The sequence below is a fragment of the Ursus arctos genome, unplaced genomic scaffold (assembly GCF_023065955.2).
Source record: "Ursus arctos isolate Adak ecotype North America unplaced genomic scaffold, UrsArc2.0 scaffold_15, whole genome shotgun sequence".
Classification (NCBI taxonomy): Eukaryota; Metazoa; Chordata; class Mammalia; order Carnivora; family Ursidae; genus Ursus; species Ursus arctos.
Window position 1 is genome coordinate 31,981,705 of NW_026622819.1, and position 24,548 is coordinate 32,006,252.

The 24,548-nt window shown below is 37.0% G+C and overlaps 1 protein-coding gene across 2 annotated transcripts in view; it reads right to left on the reverse strand.

Annotated features, from left to right (window-relative positions):
• Positions 1-24,548, reverse strand: part of OXCT1 (3-oxoacid CoA-transferase 1) — a 133,806-nt gene that overhangs the window by 39,186 nt on the left and 70,072 nt on the right. For both annotated transcript variants that reach the window (XM_026506888.4, XM_057312222.1), the window contains 4 exons: positions 23,815-23,909; positions 21,851-21,899; positions 16,007-16,079; positions 15,324-15,399 (listed from right to left, as the gene is read on the reverse strand). In XM_026506888.4, coding sequence (XP_026362673.1) covers positions 15,324-15,399; positions 16,007-16,079; positions 21,851-21,899; positions 23,815-23,909 — 293 coding nt within the window. The remainder of the gene's footprint in view (positions 1-15,323; positions 15,400-16,006; positions 16,080-21,850; positions 21,900-23,814; positions 23,910-24,548) is intronic.

Genomic DNA, 24,548 nt, shown 5'->3' on the forward strand with positions numbered 1-24,548 from the left:
GTGTTTTATTTTTCCCAATAAGTAAACTTTACTATCCAAATTACTGTTATTTTGATTAGCTTGTCCTAATGATAGATTAGTGAGAAAGTGTTTTTTTTTTTAAATCAAACATGATGATGAGAACCTTTATAAACAGTGTTCTGTTTTATATTATTACAAGTTTGTAAAAACTAAGAATATAGACTGGACCTTTGTTCTATGACATATAAACTACCATTTTTATTTTTTGCTATTTTTTATTTCATTTTTCTTGTTATGGTTTACTTTTTCCATACTCAGCATCTTTTAATAAACACAATTTTATGAACATGATTCCTCATTACCTAAACAGTTTTAGCAGAAAGTAAGTAGATCTAATTCAAGTCTTCCTTTACAAAAAGAGAAAAATTGACAAGAAAAAGTTAAATACATTACTTGAAGTTAAAGAACAAGTCAGAAAAAGAATTGGATAAAGTCTTTCCCTAGTTTCCAGAAAAAGGTAATTGAATCCCCACAGAAGATGCTTCCTATTTTAAAATATTCATTATGTTGAATTTACTGCACTATTTTTCTTTCTTACTGTTCCTAATCTGTTGGATGATGTTGATAGATTTAGTTAAGAAGCAGACAGAAAGCCTAGAGATGCCCTATGTAGCTTCAGTTTAAACAACTTCTAAAAATACAGTCAGAGCCTTTGGGACCTAAATCATAGTGACAACTCACCAATCAGAAATTCCTTATCCAATACTGTTAACATTAAAGGCTATAACTATAATCCAGAAATATGCAAAACAGATAAATGGCTAAAACATGTCAAATCTCATGCTCCTGAATTAAAGTGTATGAGTCTTCCTCTGTGCCAAGCCTCCAGGCAAAACATATTTACTTTTTATGCACAATTGTAAAAAAATCAGTAATCTGTTTACCATCCAAAAAAATTTTTTTAGAAATTGGTAATTACACAGCTTAATTTGGATGATCTGAAAAAGTCACATATATGGAATATCTTATTTTCTAATAGTTCTGTTTAAATAAAGTATTATTACAAATATTCTAATGATCCACTTGAGTTACCAAATGATAAGATGAGCAATGTTGAATTTAATGGTACAATAAAGTACAAAAATGCTGTCTTTTACTTAGGAAAATTCAACTATATTGTTTGAGGAGGGAAAAAGAAAGAAGAAAGAAAGCTAAATGTAAAATACTAATGATTTTACCGGGCATTCTATTTTGATAGTGAAGGTCTAGAAAGAGGATAAGATGTGATATGGGAAATTGATATTCACTAAGTCTCAACTCCATATGCCTCTCCTAATGCGAGTTTACCGAGATAACTCTACCGGTTGAAAGATATGTTGTTATATTTTATGACCCCCAAATAGAAGCCAACTGTTCTATCTGGTTCTTAACAACACACCCATGGTCTGATCTAGCACTGTTCCTGTGGCCCTTACCAGTACACATCCCAGGGCTAATATAATCAAATGCTGGGAGTCTTTCTAAAAAATCATGGAATCAAAAATGAAATCAAAACTAAAATTAAAAATTACTTAAGAAATGAATAAATATAAGAACTTTATGTCTAAGTTTATAGAATGCAATTTAAAATCATGGAGAGCCCTAAATGTTTTTATAATTAAGAGAAAGCTTGAAAACAAAGCATTTAATTTATAAATCTAGAACTAGTATAATATTAGATGATAAATAAGAAAAAGGACATTAATAAATTACTTATTTCTTAGATTATTTATTTGAGAGAGAGAGAGAGAGCAGAGTGTGCACGTACAAGCGGGGGAGGGGGCAGAGGGAGGAGAAGGAGTCCCCCCCCCCCACTGAGAAGGGAGCCTAACATGGAGTTGGGAGGGGGGTTGGGGCTCGATCCCAGAACTCTAAGATCATGACCTAGCCAAAGGCAGCTGCTTAACTGACTGAGTCACCCAGGTGCCCCAAATTCCATATTTCTTAAAGTACACCTGATTAACTTTAAAATAGGCAAATTTCTTACAAGCCTAATTAAAAGAGAGGAGAGAATATGAACACTTATAGAATTAGGAATAAAAAGTAGATATAGTAACAGCTTTTGAGGATTCTAAGTTAAACAAGAATACTGCATATTGTTCTGGACAAAAAAATGTGAAAATCCAAAAGAAATGAATGCTTTCTAGCGAAATACGAATTAACAAAACTGCTACAAGAAAGGCCACAAAATTTGAGGTGACCAATAAGCATAAAAATACCTTACAGATTGTTAAAAATTGATCATTTGTATAAAAAAGTAATAACATCTATCAATATCTATCAATTTAAATAATGACATTAACAAATTAAAGGTGGACTGTGTGATTAAGTCAGTAGTTAAAAACATTGAATAAGGGGCCCCGGGGTGGCTCCCCGTGGCTCAGTAGGTTATGCCTTCAGCTCAGGTCATAATCCTGGGGTCCTGGGATTGAGCCCCCATGTGGGGCTTCCATGCTCAGAGGGGAGTCTGCTTCTCCCTCTGCCCCCTCCCCACTCGTGCTCTCTCTCAAATAAATAAAATCTTTTTAAAAACCCATATTGAATAAAATTCAACAGCCATTCATTTTTAAAACTATAAACAAAAGGAAAATTCTAAAACAATATAAAGGACATTCTATTAAAAATACAATAAGCAAGCATAATATTAATAGTTAAAATTCTAAATGAATTCTTATCGAAACCAAGAAAATCCTTAATCACTACTTACTTATATTGTTTTGAATATGATGGTAATTAAAGAAAATAAACTAAGTGACATGCATTATAGAAAAGAAAAAATTGTTATTTATAGATAAAAACATTTTTAGAATATCTAAGAGAATTCTAAAAAAATTATACTAGCTAATAAGAGAATTTTAAAAGTGAATAAATACAAGATAAATATACAAAACCAACAGTTTTCCCTTATATTAGCAAGAACACTTAGAAACTGAAATGAAATATCCAGCTTGAAACACTGGCAAAAACTCAAAAATAATTAGGAATAAATGTAATGAAGGACATAAAACGAGACCTGAACAAATGACAAAATATACCATATTCCTGGACCAGAAGACTTAACTCTTGCAGATCTGTTATTCCTAACTCAACATATTTAATGTTTAGTACGCAAAATGTTTTACACAGCCCATACTCATCACAGAAATAAGATTCTTCATAGGAGGAAGACTGTACTGAATTTGCCCACCACTCTAACCAAAGTGGTTAATATACCTAATACAACAACAAAAAAGCAAACAAAAAACTCCTAATAAATCTGTTGAATAAAACCCATCTCATTCACCACATTTTAAAAATAAAGAGCTGAGGTCTAGAAAGGTTAAGTAACTTCACAGAGACAGAGAGATGCTTCAAAGTGTACTTGAAAGGAAAATGGAAGGTTCTTTGTATTGGGATGTTGCATTTCAAAAGAAAACTTTTCCTCATAATGGAAACAATATTCCTATTAGATTACAAGACAGGAGGGATGAGTTCCAGGATTAGCTTAGTTTTGTGACTTGAGTCAGGTCACTTCATCTTTCTGGATTCAAGTTCTCCATCAATAAAATTAGGGTGCTGTATAGCTGGATGATGTTAAAATTATATCCTTAATCCCTTACTATTAATGGGATAACAGATCTGTGGCTTATAAAAGGAATCTTTCAGGGGTAATACTAAAACATTAAGGTATAGAATGATAGATGTGGTATCCGGGGAGAAGGGGAAAGTAAACAGGAGTATAGATGAAACAAGAGTGGCCATGAATGAATAATTGTCTAAACTGAATGTATACATTTTATTATTCTATATTTGTATATATTTGACATTTTCTCTAATAAAACTTTTTCTTCTTAATAAAAGTGCTGACCAAAAATTATCTCTAAATCAAAAGAGTAAAGTGAGAAGCAAAGATTTCATCAACTAGAAATGCCAAATCCAGTTCTTTAACAGAATTCAGTCTTCAAGATTCATTAGCCTTTAGCAGCAGGGTCACATTGTCTTCAGCCCTTTAGCTTTCTTCCCTGTTAAGTTATATCAGCAGCACCATTATTTATGAAATTACTAATAATGGTTTTCTAAGAGACCTCATCTAGCATTTGTAGTGTTTCCTCCCTTTCTTCTAAGTGGGTTGTTTAATGAGAAGGGGCTGCTGCAGTCATACAAATACATCCCCAGCCAAAGGGATAATAACTGAAAATACCAAACGCACTCATTGATCATCCTCTCTGTAAAGAGAAAGAGAAAGGAGGGAGGAGGAGGAAGAAGGAGAAGATGAAGAAGACAAAGACCAAACTCCCATTCTATGCAGAGTAGTCTGCCTTCTGACACCAGAGAAAATGGAGGGTATATGATCAAAGAAATTCTTACAATAGCTGCTGGGAGGCCAGGCAGCACCATGGCTTGGAATCAATCAGAAGTCTAGCTCACCTTTTTTTCAGTCTCTGGTTTGAATACATGAGTTCCAGTACATAGCTGAAGTTCTTAGAACTAAGCAGTTTTTCACAAACACATCATATGCAACATAGCAAGGAGGGAAATATTTCCTTTCCTCCAGAGCCCAAAAAGACTCAGGTAGCAACTAAAAGACAAAATTTCTTTAAGATCACTGAAAATTGAGATTTCCAAAAAGAAAAGTCTATTTCACATTCTCATGTCTCTTTGCCTACTTACAAGATAAACATTAGTGGGAACCTAGGTTAAGTGAGCTGACTTGCCAATGAATTTGCTACTGTTCATTCCTGATTTTAATTTTTTTTTAACTTCTAGTTAGGATTCCCCTTTGCAATGATTCCCATATTTCTACAGTTATGTTTCAATGTTTCCCATTTAAGAAATATTAAAAGCTAAAATTATTTTTAAAATCCTGGTAGAAGACCTGAACTCTTCCAAAGAACTCTTCAACTGGTAAATTATAAAAAACAAAATGGTAAATAAAATGGATAAAATACTTCATACATGAGATTTATGCTATTTATATGTGATTAGGCAGTAAAGACTTTAGAATCTGAGTGTGAGAGCTTTAAAAAATAAGATGCAGAAAAAAAACCACATGCAAATGGTCAATCCAGCATCTTTCAAAACCCTAGCTTGAACTGAGATCATATATACAGCCTCGAACCTTCCAATTGCACCAGGTTTTATCCCCCACAATGAAACAATAATTTATCAAGTTTACAGAACTGCTGCATGACTATTTATTTTGCAGGTAGTTTTATTTCTATCATGAAAGGCATTAGTTAAATGCTTCCCAAAAGAATGTTGTGGTGGAATACAAAGCATATAAGAGCAAAGGAAACTATGATCAAGTTCCTACGTCATAGGGGCGCCTGGGTGGCTCAGTCGTTAAGCGTCTGCCTTCGGCTCAGGTAGTGATCCCAGGGCCCTGGGATTGAGCCCTGCATTGGGCTCCCTGCTCCGCTGGGAAGTCTGCTTCTCCCTCCCCCACTCCCTCTGCTTGTGTTCCCTCTCTTGCTGTCTCTCTGTCAAATAAATAAATAAAATCTTAAAATAAAAAAAAAAAAGTCCCTACGTCATAACTGGGTTACATATGTAAACTTGAATGGTTAACTCTTGATCAGTCTCTTCATCTATAGTAACAGGGATGGTTATATTTAACTCACAACCTTCTATAAGGATTAAATGACAATAAATATACAAATAAATATCACTTGGCCAATGGCTATTAGTTCCCTCCTTGTAAAAATATTAGATTTATAATTTAGCTGTGGCTTTTAAACTTTAGTCATAGCTTTTAATTACCAACAAACAGTATCCTCCAAGTAAGAGGAAAATTCCTTATAAAACTAATGTATCAAATATGTTAGTCTATAAATATGCTTTTAGCCTGAAAAATACTGGATGTAAATAATAAAACTAAGGATTAATTTTCAACATGTTTTCCAGAGAGTCACAGATAAAAGCACTTTTGAATAACTAAATATAGTCTCCAAGTAAAGAGCAATAATAAACAGCTTATGTTTCTAATCAATTTCGCAAATACTAACTTGTCTTTTTAAAAATGTATGCTCATTTGTTAAATTGCTGTACAAGAAGGAATCATTCTTTGCTCTTGGAAATTCTGCAAGCATTAGATGGGTCTCTAAATTGGCACAGGAAATAAAGGTCCATCCACTGGGTCAGAGCAGTTTTGGGGTTTATTTTCTAACACTCCTCCCTCTCTCCCCTTCCCACCCCCTGCCAACTAGGGGTCGATCAGGTTTCATTTCCCAGTTAGAATAGACAGAGCTTGGCTAGGTTCTTCCATGGTCCTGTCTTGTGTCTAGGGCAGCTGGGAAACAGATAGGCTGGGGGATCGCCCTGATGTACAGAAACCATAGATGAAGACACCCCTACATGTATGAAGGCTTAGCTGAATATGAACTCAGAGGAAGACTTTATGGCAGCAAGGAAACAGTGGCAGTAACCAGATGTTAAATGGGAACTTCTTTAATCTTGCTTTCAACAAAAGTACAAGCATGATAGCTAGGAAATACCAGGATGTGAGATAGATCTCAGAAGCAGAATTGACAGAGAAAATGGTCAAAAACAAATTCCAAGACCCTAGACACTTGGCAAAATCAAAGAGTCTGGTAGGCACAGGGGATTGTGTGTGGACTTCGAAGAAAAGCATGTCGTGGTCCTACTCCCTCTGCGCCAGCAACAAGGAGAGGGGTAAGTACCTGCCTGCCTCTCACTCAGTTGACACCACAGCCTGGATGACAGACAACTCCAGAGCATCCTGCCTCCAGGAGAAGAGTCAGGACACAACGGGGGAATGGCGTACCTGACTTCTACCTGAGAAAGCTGAAGTGACTGTTTGGGGGAAGTCACCACACAACTGCTACAGAAAGTGGACAAGAAACGCATGAGCGCTTCCCAGGTGTGGTTGATGAGAAGGCCAGACTCTCTTTTTCTCAACAGGATGCTGCACAAATGAGAATCTATGTGTGAAGCAGACCACAGGAAAACCGGGAGCTGCAGAAGAAGCACCCAGCCATTGCTCTCCAACGCAGATGCTGCAGAAGGGGCCCAAAGGGGGGTCTGCAAAGACCCCACACACAGAAAAAGGTATCAGCTTTCTCTGCAAGGACCTGAGAGCAGGGAACTAGCTCATAGCACTACCAGCCATGTAAGAACTTTCCTGCCCTATTTCCTTTGCCTTCTCACTCTCCTGAATATTTACCCAGGTAGGTGCCAAACAGTGATTTGGGGGAGGAGGTGAGTGAAGATAAAAGCAGACCACCACACAAAACCTTTCCCAAATGCAGGCAGCCGGTCTTGCCTCTAGGTGGGGAGCCATAGGGAGAGGAGATGTGCTGCTTTTAAACGTATGTTGAAGCAATGTTCACTATTGTGAACTGGACTCTTTACGTCTTGAATCAAAACAGGGTTTGTGAATTAAAGTGACCCAGTGACAGTTACTGTATTATCAGAGAATGAGCTGAGATGTAGAAGGAGAGCTTCCCTAACTAAATAAAGTTAAAGGCACCATAGGAGATAAAAATAGCTGTGTTTTTATTTCATCCCACATGTAGAGCTTGTTCAACATATTGGATACAGAAAACACACACACATGCTTGTTACAGCTGGTCTATTCAGACACATTCACTAATGCAGAGAACAATCACCATGAATGTGATCTTTAAAATGACCAAAGACAGCTGCACCGAACAATATTTGATAAGAGATAATAACTGCTAAAAGCTAAAAGGAAGGCCTCCGGAACAGAAAAGAGGATTAAGTGAGGAGGAAGGCAGCGGAGTAAAGCTCTGCTGGCTCTTTAAACAGTTCTAGATGGCCGTTTTTACAGAAATGCAAAATAACAGAAGAGAAAAAATACCAGCATTGGTAATAGAATGAAAACAGTTTGAGTATGAATTGGGATAATTCTTCTGGACAGTAATTTATTGTGCATCAAAAACCCTAAAAAACTGACCAACATATTCTACTTCTAGGGATTTATATTAAGAAAATCATCCAAGAAATATATGAACACATAAGTTCAAAAATATTATTAATGGTATTAAACAATACAGGAAAAGTAACTTTCCGATATTAGAAAACAGGCAGTACAGGATTGTGATCTCTGAGAGCAGGAAAACCAATGAGGTGGGCCTACAAATGCCCCAGCCTACTGCTTAGAAAGAGGAACTCAGGGCAGTGAGGGGAACCCAGGTGGGACCCAGTAGTTCTACCGGGTTCAGGGAGACCTAGTCAACTAGAATTTGACTAGAGAGCTCAAAATACCAAAATAGAGGTTGCTATATGGAGAGAGCAAGCTCACAAGATTTGCAAAGGATTCACCTCAAGTCTTTGGCAGAATATTGATGTGTGTATATACGAAAAGAAATTATTCAAGGCCTGGAAAAGAACCACCAGGAAGTATTAACCAAAAAAATATCCAGAATTCACACAGGTCTGGGAATGACTCATATTCCTACTCGCCAGAGGGGAAAGGCCTGGTAATACACGCGGCATCAGGTAGAGTGCTCAAAAAGAAATCACGTTAGTAGTGGCGCTAACTACACTGAAACTAAAGGCTTCTCTCAACTCACCTTAACAAAGTTGAAAAGCAAATACTGAAAGAATCAACCCAAGTGACATCTATAAGACTTGCACTGTTAGAAACATGAAAGGAGGTCCTTCAAGCAGAAGGACAATAACAACAGATGCCAATCTGGATCAATGTAAAGGAGAAGTGCAGGAAAGAGCAAATATTTTGGGAAATATATAACTTTTACATATAAATTATACTACCTAATAAAAATGTACAAAACATACATTTTTTTCCTTATTTTCAATCTCTTTAAACGAGACAAAATATTTTTAGGACAGAAATAACAAGGTATAATGGGGTTTAAAACGAATGCAGAATAAAATGTATGACCAACAGCAGCAAATAGGATAAGGGCAGGGAATAGAAGTTTACAGTTGTATGGTTCTTACATTATATATAAAGTGATATGACATTACTTAATTATGATATTAAAAGGTGTGTCTTGTAAACCCCTGAGGAACCACTAGGAAAAAAAAAAAAAATAATTCAATAGTGAAGATAAAATGGAATCATAAAAAATGCTTAACTGACCCAAAAGAAAATAGAGGGGGCGAAAACAAACTCAGATGGGCAAATGGCGAAAAAATTATATGCCGATAGATTTAAACCCACATGTTGATAATCACTAAATGTAAATGGCCTAACCCTCCAATTAAAGGTCAGAGATTATAAAACTGGATAAAATATCAAGACCTAATTATACATTAACTACAAAACTCACTTAAATATAAAGACATTAATAGGTTGCAGGTAGAAGAATGGAAAAAATATACCATGCAGAGTGACTATATTAATATTAGACAATAGGGGCGCCTGGGTGGCTCAGTCAGTTAAGCATCTGCCTTCGGCTCAGGTCACAATCCCAGGGTCCTGGGATCGAGACCCGCATCAGGCTCCTTGCAGGGAGCCTGCTTCTCCCTCTGCCTGCCACTCCCCCTGCTTGTGCTCTCTCTGTCTCTCTCGCTCTCTGACAAATAAATAAATAAAAGATATTAAAATAATAATAATATTAGACAATAGACTTTAGAATACAAAACATTACCAGAAATAAGGTGGGATATAATGATAGAGGTTAATTTGTTAAAAGAACGTTAACAATCTTAACTGTGTACTAATATAACCAATAACAGAGCTCTAAAATACACAACGCAAAAGGTAATACAACTGAAAGTAGAAAATGCCAAATGCATAATTACTGCTGAAGATTTCATTACTCCTTTCTCAATAACTGACAGGACATAGAAAACTTGAATGCTATTTACTGACTTGACCTAACTGAGTTATAGGACACTCTACCCAACAAGAGCAGAATACATATTCTTTTCTAGTGTAGCTGGAATAGTTACTAAGATAGACTATATCCTAGGCCATAACTAAATTTCACACTTACAAGGATGGAAACTATATAAGGTATGTTCTCTGACAACTAAACTATAAATTAAGAAAGGTATGTGGAAGATCACCAAATATCTGGAAGTGAAATGACATACTTCCAAATAACCAACAAGTTACAGAAAAAAAATCATAAAGGGAGATTAGCAAATATTTTGGAAAGAAAGTGAAATGAATATGAAACATAGTATATAAAAACTTGTGGGATGTCACTAATACAGTGCATAGAGAGAAATTTATAGCATTACTTGCTTATATTAGAAAAGAAGAAAGGTTTCAGACCAATGATCTAAGGCAGGAGTTGGCTAACTTTTCTGTAAAGTGTTAAATGGTAAATATTGAAGGCTTTGCAGTCCATACAGTTTGTGGTGCAACTACTCAACACTGCTATTGCAGCACAAAAGCAGCTACAGGTAATACATAAATGAATGGATGTGGCTGTGTTCCAGTAAAACTTCATTCCAAAGAGAGGCAGTGGGCCAGAGTCAGCATAGGGGCCATCCATGCTGATGTCTGCTAGAACATCATCTCCACCACTGCAGAGGATTTCAACTGTTCTGTTAACTGCTGCATCTTTAAGAGGCAAGAACGGTACATGGCCCTTACTATATGCCTAATAATATTTGTTGAATGAACTAATGTGATCCCCAGAACAAGTATAGGAGTTAAACACTATCATTTTATAAATGGGTATACCAAAATAAAATGATCTGCCATACCACCAATAAGTGACAGAACCAGTATTTAAGCACAGGTCTAATCCCAAAGTTCTATACACTGTCCGCTACATTACACTGAGATGGCAAAAGTCTTTCTGAATAACTGTAAAAGCATAATACCACACATACATATTTTCTCTACCATCTTCTTTCCCTCTGGTTTGTAGAACAAGACAGCTATGTTAAATCCATCTTTATGTCTGTATGTTTATATCTTTATGCTTTAATCTTTGTATATCTGTATCTATATTAAATCTATGGATTTAATATTTAGACTGTACTTGATGCAATTAAACCACTAGGCTAAACCTTTTTTTTTAATTTTTAAATTTTTCCCAGGTTTAGTGAGATATCATTGACGTAACATTGTTTAAATCTTGAACACAAACCTCCTTAGTTGTACAAACAGAAGACTAAAGACTTAGCTTTGTTTAAAGAAGATACAACTAGAATACCAAACCAATTTTATGCACTCATACATCTAGCATACATGAGTACACCAATTTGTATTTCTTCTTTTAAAATGCACAAAGAAATAAAAAAAAATGTGAGGGAAAAACAAGCACAATACATCCGGTTGTCCTTTGCCTCAAGACTCCCTCGTTTCAATTCTCCCCACATAGGAGGAGCAAGCCCTTGGCTGCCGTGTCACGTATAGCAGCTGTGTCCAGCAGGCCACGGTTGCACGCTTTCCATAACTAGCTCCCATCGCTGCTCATACACATCTGCTTCCCTTCACAAGTCAATAATCTACGGCAGCTGTTTTCCAAAAATAGGCATTAGGAAAGCCAGAGCAGTTCTGAATGCAGATTCAACGGGCTACACATCTGTCCACATTTTCATAACTTGACTGGGGTTTTACCATCATCACGATAATCAGGGAACTCGAAGGAGCCAATGACTATTTTGTCACATTTTCTGTCTTCGGATGCTCAGGGCAGAATTTTTAAAACTCTGTGTACAGGAGACCAACACTGCATAATAAGAAGCTATTAAAGGATAAGACAAATAGTATCCATACCATTTGCCTGCCTTAAAAGCATAATATTTATTGTAATCTGACATCGTGATGATTGATGGGGATGCCATGATGCAGAGAAACTCAAGGCTTTACAACCACCGAAAGATTATTCAACTCAGTAAAAAGATAAAAGTAAATGAAAAATGATATAATAAAGCTGAACTTTTCAGCTTCTTAACTGCCAGATCTTGCAATAAAAATATATCTAAATTTTAATAATCAACATAAATCTTTGGGACAAACAGAAATAGATTGCTCACTGAAACTTTATATAAAGAGGATAGGCTATATCTTATCCATAACCAATAAGAGCAAGAAATGTGTCCTCAAAGGGTTTAATTTTTGGTACCTGAATATGAACTCAGGATAAGCAGGTTGTATTAGCTACTGTAACATATAGTTTTGCTTATGCCAGCGTACTTTAAGGCAAATATTCCCTCTTTAATGTTTTTTTTAAAATTTTATTTATTTATTTGACAGAGATAGAGGCAACGAGAGAAGGAACACAAGCAAGGGGAGTGGGAGAGGGAGAAACAGGCTTCCCGCAGAGCAGGGAGACTGATGCAGGGCTCAATCCCAGAACGCTGTGACCATGACCTGAGCCGAAGGCAGACACTTAACAACTGAGCCACCCAGGCTCCCCATATTTCCTCTTTAATGTTAAGCAAACAGAGCACTGAAGAAGATAAAAACAGCCACTATTTATGGAGTGTTTTAGTGGTCACTTCTCATTTTCTTCTCAATTAATCCTAACAAAACACGAACTCTGGATTGTATGATTTGTCAGGGAGAGAACTGAAATTCAAATTTATTAAAACTAAAGTTCATGGTCTTGACTCTTAACCTACTCTGCATTCGAAAGAATCAAAATATACACTATGCATCACATATGAAGAATCCAAGAAGTGATTATCAGTTTCTAAAGGAACAAAAGAAAAGCTCATCAGATACAACAGTACCAGGGCACCTGAGTAGCTCAATCGGTTAAGCGTCCAACTCTTGGTTTCAGCTCAGGTCATGGTCTCAGGGTTGTGAAATCAAGCCCCGTGTCAGGCTCCAAGAGAGGCATGGAGCCTGCTTAAGATTCTCTCTCTCCCTCTGCCCCTCCCCACGCCCCTTGATCACGTTGTCTCTCAAAAAAAAGAAAAAGAAAAAAGAAATAACACTACCAACTTCCACTACCAGAAGAGTGGAACCAAACACAAGAACATTTTTTATGCTTAGTTTTTGTTCTGCGGAATTCGAGTTCTCCATCACTGCCCCGCTAGGTCCAGTCATTTGGAAACACATGAGCTCTGACAGTATCAAGAAAATTATAAAGTAACAAACACTGATATTTTAATCACTCACCAGAATCCCCACAGCATATGTAAAAATGTGATACATGATGAAAAATCTTTCCTACATAGGACAACTACAGAATGTATATGAGAGCTTCCAGCCTCCCTGTGTGTCAAACCATAATATAAGCAAAACATATACTGACTTTTTAAAGATGCCCATGTTCCCCAAAGGCAAAAATGTGTTGAACATGTTTCTGCTCCATACTAATGACCACTGTGCAAATTGATTTCAAAACTTGTTAACAGTCCAGGAAACAGACATATTTAAAACTCGATTGCTTCTGTTCATAGTAACTAATTCTATTCCCTTCTCTGCCAGGTACCCCCAACTTCTCTTTCTTAAGTTATCGAATAATAATAAGCCATTTATTTAGCTTGTACTATATGTCAAGCTCATACACATCATATACAAAGTGATATGTATTTTGCATACATTATATCATTTATTCCTTTATATAATCCTATAAAGTAGGTAGTTTCCTAGCATCCCCGTTTTACAGGTGAAGAAAAGCAGGCAACTGCCTCAGTTACACTGCTAGCAAGGGACAAAAGTTGGATTTCAATGCATGTCTGTCTCACTACAGGGCCCCTGCTCTTACCCAGCAAGCTATGAAAGCCAGACAGGATATCTGAAATCGTATAGTCTCAAATACTCATTTTACAGATAGGGACACTTTAACCTGAAGAGTTTAAGTGACATGTTCAAGGTCACACCTTGATTACTGGGTAGAGTCAGGGCTAAAACCCAAGGCTTACATTTTTATGCTCCTTCTACTACTCCATATGGACTTTTTCTAAAATTTGAAAATAGAAATACATTCTGATTCTCTACACAAGTAAGTATTCCCATAAACTTTTGATCTGATTCAATGTACAACATCCCGGAGATCCTCCCTTATTTCTCTGAAGTCTCCAAAAGCTGCCAACTCTTATAACTATGGCTACTTTAGAATGATAAACATTTTTAAACTAAAATAACAATATATTCCATAATTTGCTAAGGGTTCTTACCATTAATGGTTCAATGATATTTCTCCCTTACATTTTGTGTATTTTATTATTATTAGTTTAAGTAAACTCTATCCCCAACGTGGGGCTTGAACTCATGACCCCAAGATCAAGAGCAGCATGCTCTACTGACTGAGCCAGCCAACTACCCTTCCTCCCTTACATTTTAAATGTGATTTATGATTATTCTTTAATATACTGGTTCTCAAACTTGGCTACAAGGTTGCCTTTAAAATGCTCAGTGCCTAAGCTACATCTTACATTAATTAAATTGGAAACTCTGGGAGTGGGACCCAGGCATCAATATTTTTTAAAACCATCAGATGATTCTAATATGCAACCAAGTTTGAGAACCAGGGCTTTAATAATTTTTCAAACTTTAAAATAATATTTCATGGTATATTAGACCAAAAGAGCTCTCCAACACTGTCATCAACTATATTAATCCACCTTCCTCAAAAAATTACTAGAGAAAAAAACCTAAGAGATTTCAGAAAAACTTTCAAATCCTAGAACACCAGCATTAGGTAAACAAACTCCTTTTAGCTGACGATACAGAAAAACACACAGAAATCCTTAAGTATACACACAGAAAGAGTAACCTGAGCTATCTGCCAAAATGAGCTCATAATCATGGACATGCATTATTTCTTGTTTGCATATACATATCACAAAGCAACAACCTGGAACCTAAAAAACCGCACTCATAAATTGAGTCAACTGATTACAGTTCTTTTTCCAAAGCTGATTCTAAGTGGTTTTTCCTTGATTTAGGCCATTAGTAAATGAAAACTGTTTGCATTTCACAAGCATGTTTAAGCATCACAAGTTTTGTATTCCATAACAGAAGACGATGTGATTGATTACTTACGAGGTCACATGACCAACCAATCAAGAGAGGTTTTTAATCACCATGAATAAGAAAATAAAGCATCAACATAAAATTAACGAACTTGTTAATTGTTCTTTCTAGTTACAAAACTCGGCTATAACAAATATTGGTATTTCTTATTTTTATCAGAATTAACCCATTTATTTTTAATCTTCCCCAGTTCTCTGTTCCTCGTGGAAAATTATGTTTTGGCCCTGATCCTACCTTTTTAGTTCCAACTACACAGTAAACAGGCAAAGCCAAATAGTTCTCAGTAGCTGCTATACCAAAATTTGACTAAAATATTAAATATTAAAATATTTCCTTATTTTTGTAGTAATTATATTATGCTCTTGTAGTAATTCAACAAGATTGTTCTTAAAAAATAATTATGGTGACCCAAGCATAATTCAGAAGAAAAATGTCTACTTACAGGTATCATCCAGTTAGCCAGGTCACCATATTTGGAAACCTGCATTGCTCCTAGCATTGTTAGATTGACATGCCCCCTGAGAGAGAAAAAGGAAATATAAAGCAAACTTCACAAGCTTTATGTCCCATTTGCTTGAAATTGCCAGCAATTAAAATAATTCTATACCCTCCAAAATAAATTTGCTTTCTCCCACCCAACACCTGATTTTCCAAATCAATCAGCTCAAGCTGATGTAGAGAAATAACCATTAAGAGTTCTTTAAAAAAAATTATAGCCTATATTGTCTCCAAAAACAAATTAAAAACAGGTGTACACAGTGAGTTTGTTTCCTTTGGTGAGGGGGAATGTGGCTTGATTTGAAGGTAAAAGCTAGCTAGAAAATGAAAACACAGTTTTGTAGAAAATGTTAGGATCCTCAGAACTTTAAAAATGTTTACTTCAGTATTCCCAGAACACAGATATATATTCCATTGGGGGGGGATTCTTTTAATAACAGTGAGCTCAGTGTTCCAATGCCCAACATTCAATGTGAATAATTTCATATCTTGGTGCAGCTGAATGAGCCCATGACCATTTTCTGGTTGGGAGACGTGGCTACGATTCGGAGCCTTGCTAACACGTTCAGGGGCTGACTCAGTTCATTCCATGCCATGTGAAACATGAGGGGCTCTGTTGTTACATACCCTCTAATCATCGCAAATGATTCATCGCTGGAGAAGTAAGAGGCTCCTGGAAGAACAGTAACTGTTTCCTTGCCTAAACACACATACACAAGAAAAGAAACAAAGGAAACAAAAAGCTATTAGATTTCTAAGAGTGGAAATCATGCAGAGAGAGGTCTATACCTTCTCCGTTTCCTAAAGAACTAAGCCCCCTTTAACCAAACTGCTGTGGCAGTGGGGGGTGGGGGACATAGTGGGAACTGTTGCCCTATGAAGAGGAGTATTTAGTCAGTGGCATTGTTCAGACTGGCCCCTGCAGAGTGATAACCGAAAGCAGACCAACTTTTAATTTTATTATTGTTTTCGAAATTCTTTCCAGACAAAGCACCCGGTCGCCTCTAACCATTCCCGCCTCTCCCCAGCCCCACTCCCTCCCTCCAGAAGCCCCTGCTAAATGCTGAGTGAGGGAAAAGGAGTCCCTGGGATGCACCTGTCAGAATCCAGTGCTACTGTAAGTCACTGCAGCGAAGAGACTGCAATAAGCATGAAGAAACGCAACTTTGAAGGGAATGACACAGAAGATGCTCTCAGATGTTTCTTAAAAATCAAGAAATAATCTAGAAGTGAGGTGCCCCCTAACTCCTTAATATCATTAGGTCTGAATCTCTACTTTTAATCTCTCTCTCTCTCTCTGACTCATATTTCTTTTCTTGCTCCTGTTTCTGTTAAAATCATAGGACTTTGATGAGATCAGGGAATAGTATCCTAATACTGGCTCACATATTTAATGGTAACTTCCAAGAGGCCCTCTTAGAAAGACCTGTTCCAAAACTTATACCTCATAATGAAAGTTCAGAGCTGGAAAGGATCTCCAAGGTCATCCAATCCCCACACAAAAATCATATCACCTGGCTCGTATATTTCAGCTGTTTTCTTTTTGTGATCCATTTCCTGTGTGTACAGTGCCCAGAAGGAAGCTTCTGGTCTTAACCAGAAAAGTGCTCACATGCCACTTTGCCAAATAGAAGTCAACTGTATGAGAACACCCCATGCATTATCCCAGTGTAATAAAGCAGTCAAAAAGAAGGGGAAGGAAGTTATGATTCCAGGGTTGGAACAGAGAAAAGCTGGACAAGAGTGGTCAGCTCATGCCCAGGTGTGCAACTCAGCTGTACCCTCAGCTTCTCAAGCCTTGCCTGAAAGCTAAATCTTTTATCAATATCCCTCTCCATTTGAGCTCAAGTAGAGAGAAAGAGGCTATTTATATCATGCTGAAATATTTATTCCCTGAGGGGGTTTGATTCTAAACCGGGGAAACATTTTCACATCTTCCAAAGTACTATAAAGATGAAAGGTCTGGAAAATACTTTCTGGTGTGGCCAGTACGGGCTTTTAGGTAGCACGTAAGATTTGGAGAATTAAATGAAATAATGCATGCGAAGTCCTTACTACAGTTCTTCGCACAGAGAAAGGACCCATAAACATAAGCTTTTATTTTTGTCATTTTTACTATTCCTCACTCCAAACCTACTTATAAAAGAGACAACGCCTTTGCCCCTCTAGGGATAAATGCTACAGGACCCAGCAACTGACTTATACGGTGGAGTTACACAGCCAGCCTGGGAGCTCTGGTTTCAGGACAGGCATAATACAACTAAACTTGATCCTAACACAACTTCCAGGTCCAGCAAATTCGGTTCCTCACCAGTCCTGTGAGGTGGATAAGCAAGAACCAAGAATGTGTAGGACAAAAAAGCAGAGAAACATAAAAATCTCAATTCTTTGTTCTCCAGGTGGTAAATCACAATGACTTCTAAAGGGCAATCTCCACCAGCCGACAGTACATAGAAGGCATTATTTACCACTCACAGGAAACTTGGAAATCAGTGCAAGGCTTTGGCTTGCCCCATGTGATTTATGGAGCATAGTTTTATTTAAGAGCCCAGAAAACAACTCTCATAAAAAGTAGTTATTGTCAGGCACCTGCTAATACATTCTGGCATGTTATAAATCACATTCTCTAGAAGCCAAGTTAGTTGTCAGTATTTTTAAATATCTAATATCTAAATAAAAATAGATATCCTAAAGTTGAATCCATGTTTTTCAAATACAATGTCCAAATTTGGTCAAGAAATAACTGTAATCAACATACAATCAATATCTTAAAGAAACAGAACTTTCTTATTTGACTATTCCTGATTGATTTCTGTTTCCTCCACTTTTTCTCTCCATGTGTCTAGATCCTTTCATGATATTTGGGGAAACACAGTTATTCAATTTCGTCGTTGCTGAGTCCTTTGGCTTATGATTTAACATGTTGCTTACTCAATATCAGGTAAATGGCTGCTATGTGCCTTAAACAGTGTTATGAACCAAACACAGATGCCCTAAACTAATGGTTCTCAAGCTTTAACATCCATCAGAATTACATGGAGGGCAGATCTCTGAGCTAAATTCCCAGAGTTTGTAATTTAGTAGGCTTGTGATGGGGCCTGAGAATCTCTATTTCTAGTAAGGCTCTGGTGATGGTGATACTGATGCTGTTCCACACTTTGAGAATCACTGCCCTAAGCAAAAGGAATATATTATTCATCTAGAGAGGTAAATACACATGAATAATTACAAGGCAAAATGAGAGACACTAGATGTGTTATAGGCTCAAAGGAGCGGCATTTCTGAACCACAGAAGGATCAAATGAACTGGAGCTTGAAGAATATGTATAACACATTTTAACAGGAAATTACTGATAAGGAGATGGGGATGCAAAAAGAAGGGAAGAGAACAAAAACTCTGGTGATACACAGGAAAAGCAAAGGCACGGAGGAAGGAAAGCATGAGTCATGATCAGAACAGACCCAGTAGTCCAGGATGGGTGGACACAGGAGTCCTTGAAGGGTGTAGAGGAAGACGAAGCTGGAAAGGGCAGGTGCAACTATCAGATAGATCTTGAATGCTATACTATTTGTACCTTAGTCTGCAGGCCTGTGATTCTTCAGTTGTGGCACAAGGAACTCCAGAGAAGGCACTATTGACATTTGGAGCTGGATAACTCTTTTGAGGGGGGCTGTTTCAGTTACCGTAGGATAACTAACAACATCCTTGACCTCTACCTACTGCTTGACGATAACACTGGCAATCAAAAATGTCTCCAGACGTTGTCAAATATCCCCACTTGCTCAAATATCCCCAGTTATCCAAATATCATTGTCAAATATCCCCACTGCCCTAGAGGCACATGGCAGGGGCCAGGGGCATTGATAAGACATGAGGTTAACATGGTGGTTCTTTCTAAAGCAGTTTTGATCAAAGGTAAGTCATTTAAAACACTGTATATTAAAAGAAAACACAATTAAGAAATAGAGAAGAATGCAAAATGTACATTAATATGAAGGTGAAAATGTGAGACTCACTGGAAATTTCACAATCGCATCCAGAATACTGCAAATCTTAACAGGACCTCTGAAATGTTGCTGTAAGCACAGCCTTCTGCACCTCTGTAAAACTTAGATTAGCAGTGGGTATAGCTCAATGTGTAGAGAAAAAGGCCAGGAGACTGTGTGTCCCTAGCAACGGGATCCTGGGAACATCACATCACTATTCTGGGCCTCAGTTTCCCACTCTGTACAATAAATTTTCACTTGCGGCTCAAATGGTATATAAGTATGAAAAAGTATGCTGCAAACCAAATAATTCATTTTTTCATAAACTTGAGATTATTGTCTAGAAGGGATCCCTAGAAATAGTTGTGTTATTTTAAAATTTTAATATACTGATTATACCCAGAAATAGAACTCTTTGTATTCATTCCAAGGGATTTCTATAAAAATCCTTTCAGGGACAACTGTATGGCTCAGTCAGTTAAGCATCTGCCTTCGGCTCAGCTCATGATCCCAGGGTCCTGGAATCGAGTCCTGCATCAAGCTCCTTGCTCAGCGAGAAGCCTGTTTCTCCCTCTGCCTGCCACTCCCCCTGCTTGTGTGAGCTCTCTCTCTCTCTCTCCCTCTGATAGATGGACAGATAGATAAAATCTTTAATAAAAAAAAACTCCTTTCAAATTAACACAAACAAGGGGCTGATCTTCCAGGTAACTTCCAAATTTGGGGAGTTGAGGAGACCACCAATATGCATTCTGGGCTCTTTAGCTCAAAGTATTTCCTCCCAAAATCAAAAGTAACATAAATCCTAAACAGAACTTCAATGAAAGAGTTAAAATATTAATAAGCTGACTTGCAGCTTGGCTTCCCAAAAGCAATGAATTATTGTTTTATAAAGCAGTCTAAGGCTATATATGGTATTTCAGGAGTTAAAATATAAAACTAGTGGCTTCATGACTATTGAGCTACTTTGAAGCTCATGGAATCAGAAATGCCTACTATCCAGTAATCATTGAAAAGATTAACTACTTTTCCAAGGAAAGTGGGTTTCATGAACTCAGGCCTAAAATTTGGAAAATGGAGTTATTCATTCTGCAAATAACTCACTAACATCATAAATTAATTAAACCAAGCAGCAAATATTTTCACAGATCAATGAGCTATTGCTAAAGGGTACAGTACAATTAAATTACAGCCTTAGTTAAATGTCATTGCTTTATCACAGTGGGCCTTTCAGGGTTGAGTCGTGTTAGCTAATTCAACTATTCAACCAGAAGCGGTTTTACTTCCAAAAATTCTAAGTATCAAACATCAATTCTGCTTGGAAGCTGGCCTCTATGTTCAGCTAATATTGCTGCTCTTCTAAGATTTACACGTACTATTTTTGAATGTGAAGTAAGAATAATACTTTCGTGGGGGTAGAGTGAATTCAAGAGTAAAAGAAGGGCAAAGAAAATCTTGCTAGAGTATAAAAATTAACTTTTTATGAGCAGCCCCAATGTAAGGATAACCTTCAGCCCCAACGAGGTGGCAGTGTTGCCTCAAGCATGGACAGTAACAATGGCCAAAAGGTCAGGCCTGTTTTTTTTCTCCTCTAGGCTGCTCCTACATGCAACTCTAGGTCACAGTCAAATAAAAGGCTTAATAATAAAAGGCAAAGCATATAAATGTGGGAATAAAGAAGACAGGCTAGAGTGCCAGTTCAAAAATCTCTATTACTCACATCACTGAGTTATACTTAGTGGCAGAGTACATGTCTAAATACCCTTGAACCTCTGAAGGATGCTCTTCTAGTCCAATGATGACTAGGGGACAGTTAAGTACTGCTCAGAACAAAAACCCCAGTGTGCTAGATCTTTTTTTTCTGCCTCTACGAATCCACTTGTCATCCTTCTCATCACAAGAAAGCAGACATATTTCAACCTGGGATTAGCCAATGGAAGGCACAAGAAGAATATCCAGCAGAGAAGACCCCCACCCCTTATCCAGGTTTCTACAAGATGGCTGCATTCCTCTACCAAAGGCCATAGATCCTATTAGGTGGCCCGCTCCCACTGCTGTCCCTTAAGGCCTCAGGGTGATAATAACTCCCTGTGGTGCTTCACCATCCTTTTCCTGGTTTCCCTCAATCTTGGTCATACCCTTATAAATTGTCTTTTCCTTTAATTCTCCTCATTACCCCATTTGGGGAGTGTTCTCTATGTATAGCCAGGACCCTGACTGACTGACCCACCAAAGTTCTTGCCATTATATGTGGCCCCACCTGCAATTTCTCCATTATCTTAGTCTTCCCTAAGTAAGAGATGATCTCAGAAGAGCAAGCCAGGCAAAGAAGAGACTAGGAAGGCTTCTCTCCCCTCTTCAGTGAAAAACACAATGGAGCACTTTCCAGGAAAAGACAAAGAATCAAGCCCAACTCTTTTCTCTTATTTGGTAAAGAACTAAACAGCAACGGAAAACAGTGGAAAAACATGTAATGAGGGAGTTTACCTGCATTGATTAGATCTGCATCAACTTCATTTTGTAGTGGATATGGACCCTGTCAAAGCACACACTGAATTAGTAAAAGAAGTTTCTCACTGAATCACACGCTAAAATCGTAATATAAATAACTTCTCTAAAATCCCTGGGAAATTAGTACCAAAAGATTTGAGGTGAACCTTTTAAAAATAATTCCAGTATTTTCATGGCTGTTTCTCAAATTGATTAGTCTTTCCTATATTAATAACTGTGATAAATAAAAAATTATTTCCTAAAAACTACCAAAGTTTGCAAGAAATGTTAAGCTATTAGAAATATAGGTCAAGGGGCGCCTGGGTGGCACAGCGGTTAAGCGTCTGCCTTCAGCTCAGGGCGTGATCCCGGCGTTATGGGATCGAGCCCCACATCAGGCTCCTCTGCTGGGAGCCTGCTTCTTCCTCTCCCACTCCCCCTGCTTGTGTTCCCTCTCAAGCTGGCTGTCTCTATCCTGTCAAATAAATAAATAATAAAATCTTTAAAAAAAAAAAAAAAGAAATATAGGTCAATAAAACAAAAAGTAATTGTTTAGTACCTACTATGCAGTCAATGTTACTCATAAATCTTCCTGGTAGTTTCAGTGATCACAAACAAAATGGCTGCCTTATTTGACTAGAAGGATGCAGAGAGGTAAGGTTTCATCTGTTTGGTATGCAGCACCTAAAGGTTCAAATTTGGAGTCCTAACCTTACTCTCACAACACCTAAGTTTTGATGCCTTTATTTTCCCTTTGCCTGGTTACTCTCAGTTTTGCTTTTTAATTTTGTATGTATTTTTATAAGGCATTCTACATTACTTAAAGGGGGTGAGTTGTTTCATAACATATCATACAGTAAACAAACAGGAGGAAATGGAAAAAGGGGTGGGGGAAGCATAAGACAGAACCAAGAGTGAGGAAACCTGAGCTGGGAAATTCTAACATGCTTTCAAAAAGAGAGAAAAACATGTGTCATTTAAATAAACTGAAATGGCAACTAATGTTTTAGGACTATCTAAATTTTCCCTTTAAACACTGACCATGGATAATATACATCAACTCATTTCCCTTGTCTTCTAAATGAGGGAATTGGTCGCTCTATAAATAATCATATTTTCAGGTATGTGAGTCTTTGACTGTGATATGAATCTTTTATCCAGATTCATATCAGTTTTGTGCTTCTGAAGATGGTCATGATTACTGCCTCAATCAGTTATCAACTATATGTTCATCATCACTATTTATGTTTTAAAGACTAGATATACCCTTTCCATATATACAATTTTTATTGCATTAACAGTTAAGATCTACTGAAACAACAGGAGATTAGAAGTCTTATAAATTGGCCAAACTATAAATAATCTCTGCCATAGTTAACATTACATAAAAAATGTCATCCGGGAAGCAAAAGTATTTCTTCTTATTATAGTATTGAATAAAAAGTATATCCAAATTCTGTGAGAATGTTGAGCTCATCTGGAAGGTTAATCTTGAGGAAGAGAAAAATTCTTCCTATTTGAGCAACATGGCCTCAAAATGAGAATTAGGTAAGAGGAACTTTTTGAATTAATCAATTGTCAAAAATGTCCCTGTTCCTCACATAAAAAAACAAAAAACAAACAAACAAAAAAAACCTTATTTTTCAGTTTCTCATTCAGAGTCTTATTGATCATTATTCAGTACAGAATTCTTTATGACCTTCATCACCTTGTCCAACCACACAAAGTTAAGAAAGTTATCTAAGCAGGACACTGTGAGGTCTCCCTGAAGCAGTACAACAGGGGAGGGAGACACTGACAAGCTGACCCAGGACGAACAGTCAGAAAGCTCAGCTAGTCAGGACACTACCTTAAAACTAAGGCTGGGAACGCAAAGCTAACAACTCTCAGAAGATTTCACTATATGGACAGTCTCGTTTTCCATCGAGACTGGATAAATAAAACATTATTTTCTGTCTTACCAGACCCAGGATTCCATTTTCACTTTGCAGATGAACTGTGATATTTGGGCTGATAAAGTTGCTGGCCAGCAGCGGGATTCCTATGCCCAAATTAGCTGGGGAAAAAAAGATGTTAAGGTCCACCACATAAAAGGTAGAAAAATCATGCCATAAATCTGCCACATATATAAATCTGAACTTCTGAACTTTAAAGGCACTTGCTCTGAATGTAATCACTGAATACATTCTCCCATCACCCTCCAGGTACTATTTTGTAATATTTTTAAAAAAGAAAATCTCTAATTTCAATAACATTAATATGTTTTCCTGTAAAGATACCAAAGTGGTGGCTTCAGAGGTCATTTTTATCATAAGACATATTTTATTTTCATTAATGTGCTTATTAGCAAATTTGAACTGGCGTATTACGACTTATTATGACTGATATATTATTAAACATGGCTTGACCTTTGCTTAAAAGTAATTTTCACTATTCAAAACTCCAACTAAAAATAACAGTGATTTAATATTCTCAAAAAGGGGTATCATTTTTAAATTAAAAAGAAAGTTTTCTGACAATACCAAAATGTCTGTCTAAAACCATAACAATTCCTTTGGGTCACTGAGATAACATTCATTGGTAACTGAATCTTCTCTAAGGTACAAAGAGGACGGAGGTGACTAAGTTTCAGTGAATATAACTGAGATCATATAAAAAGCAGCTGAGCTAAGGCATCAAAGAGCTGAGAGTTTGA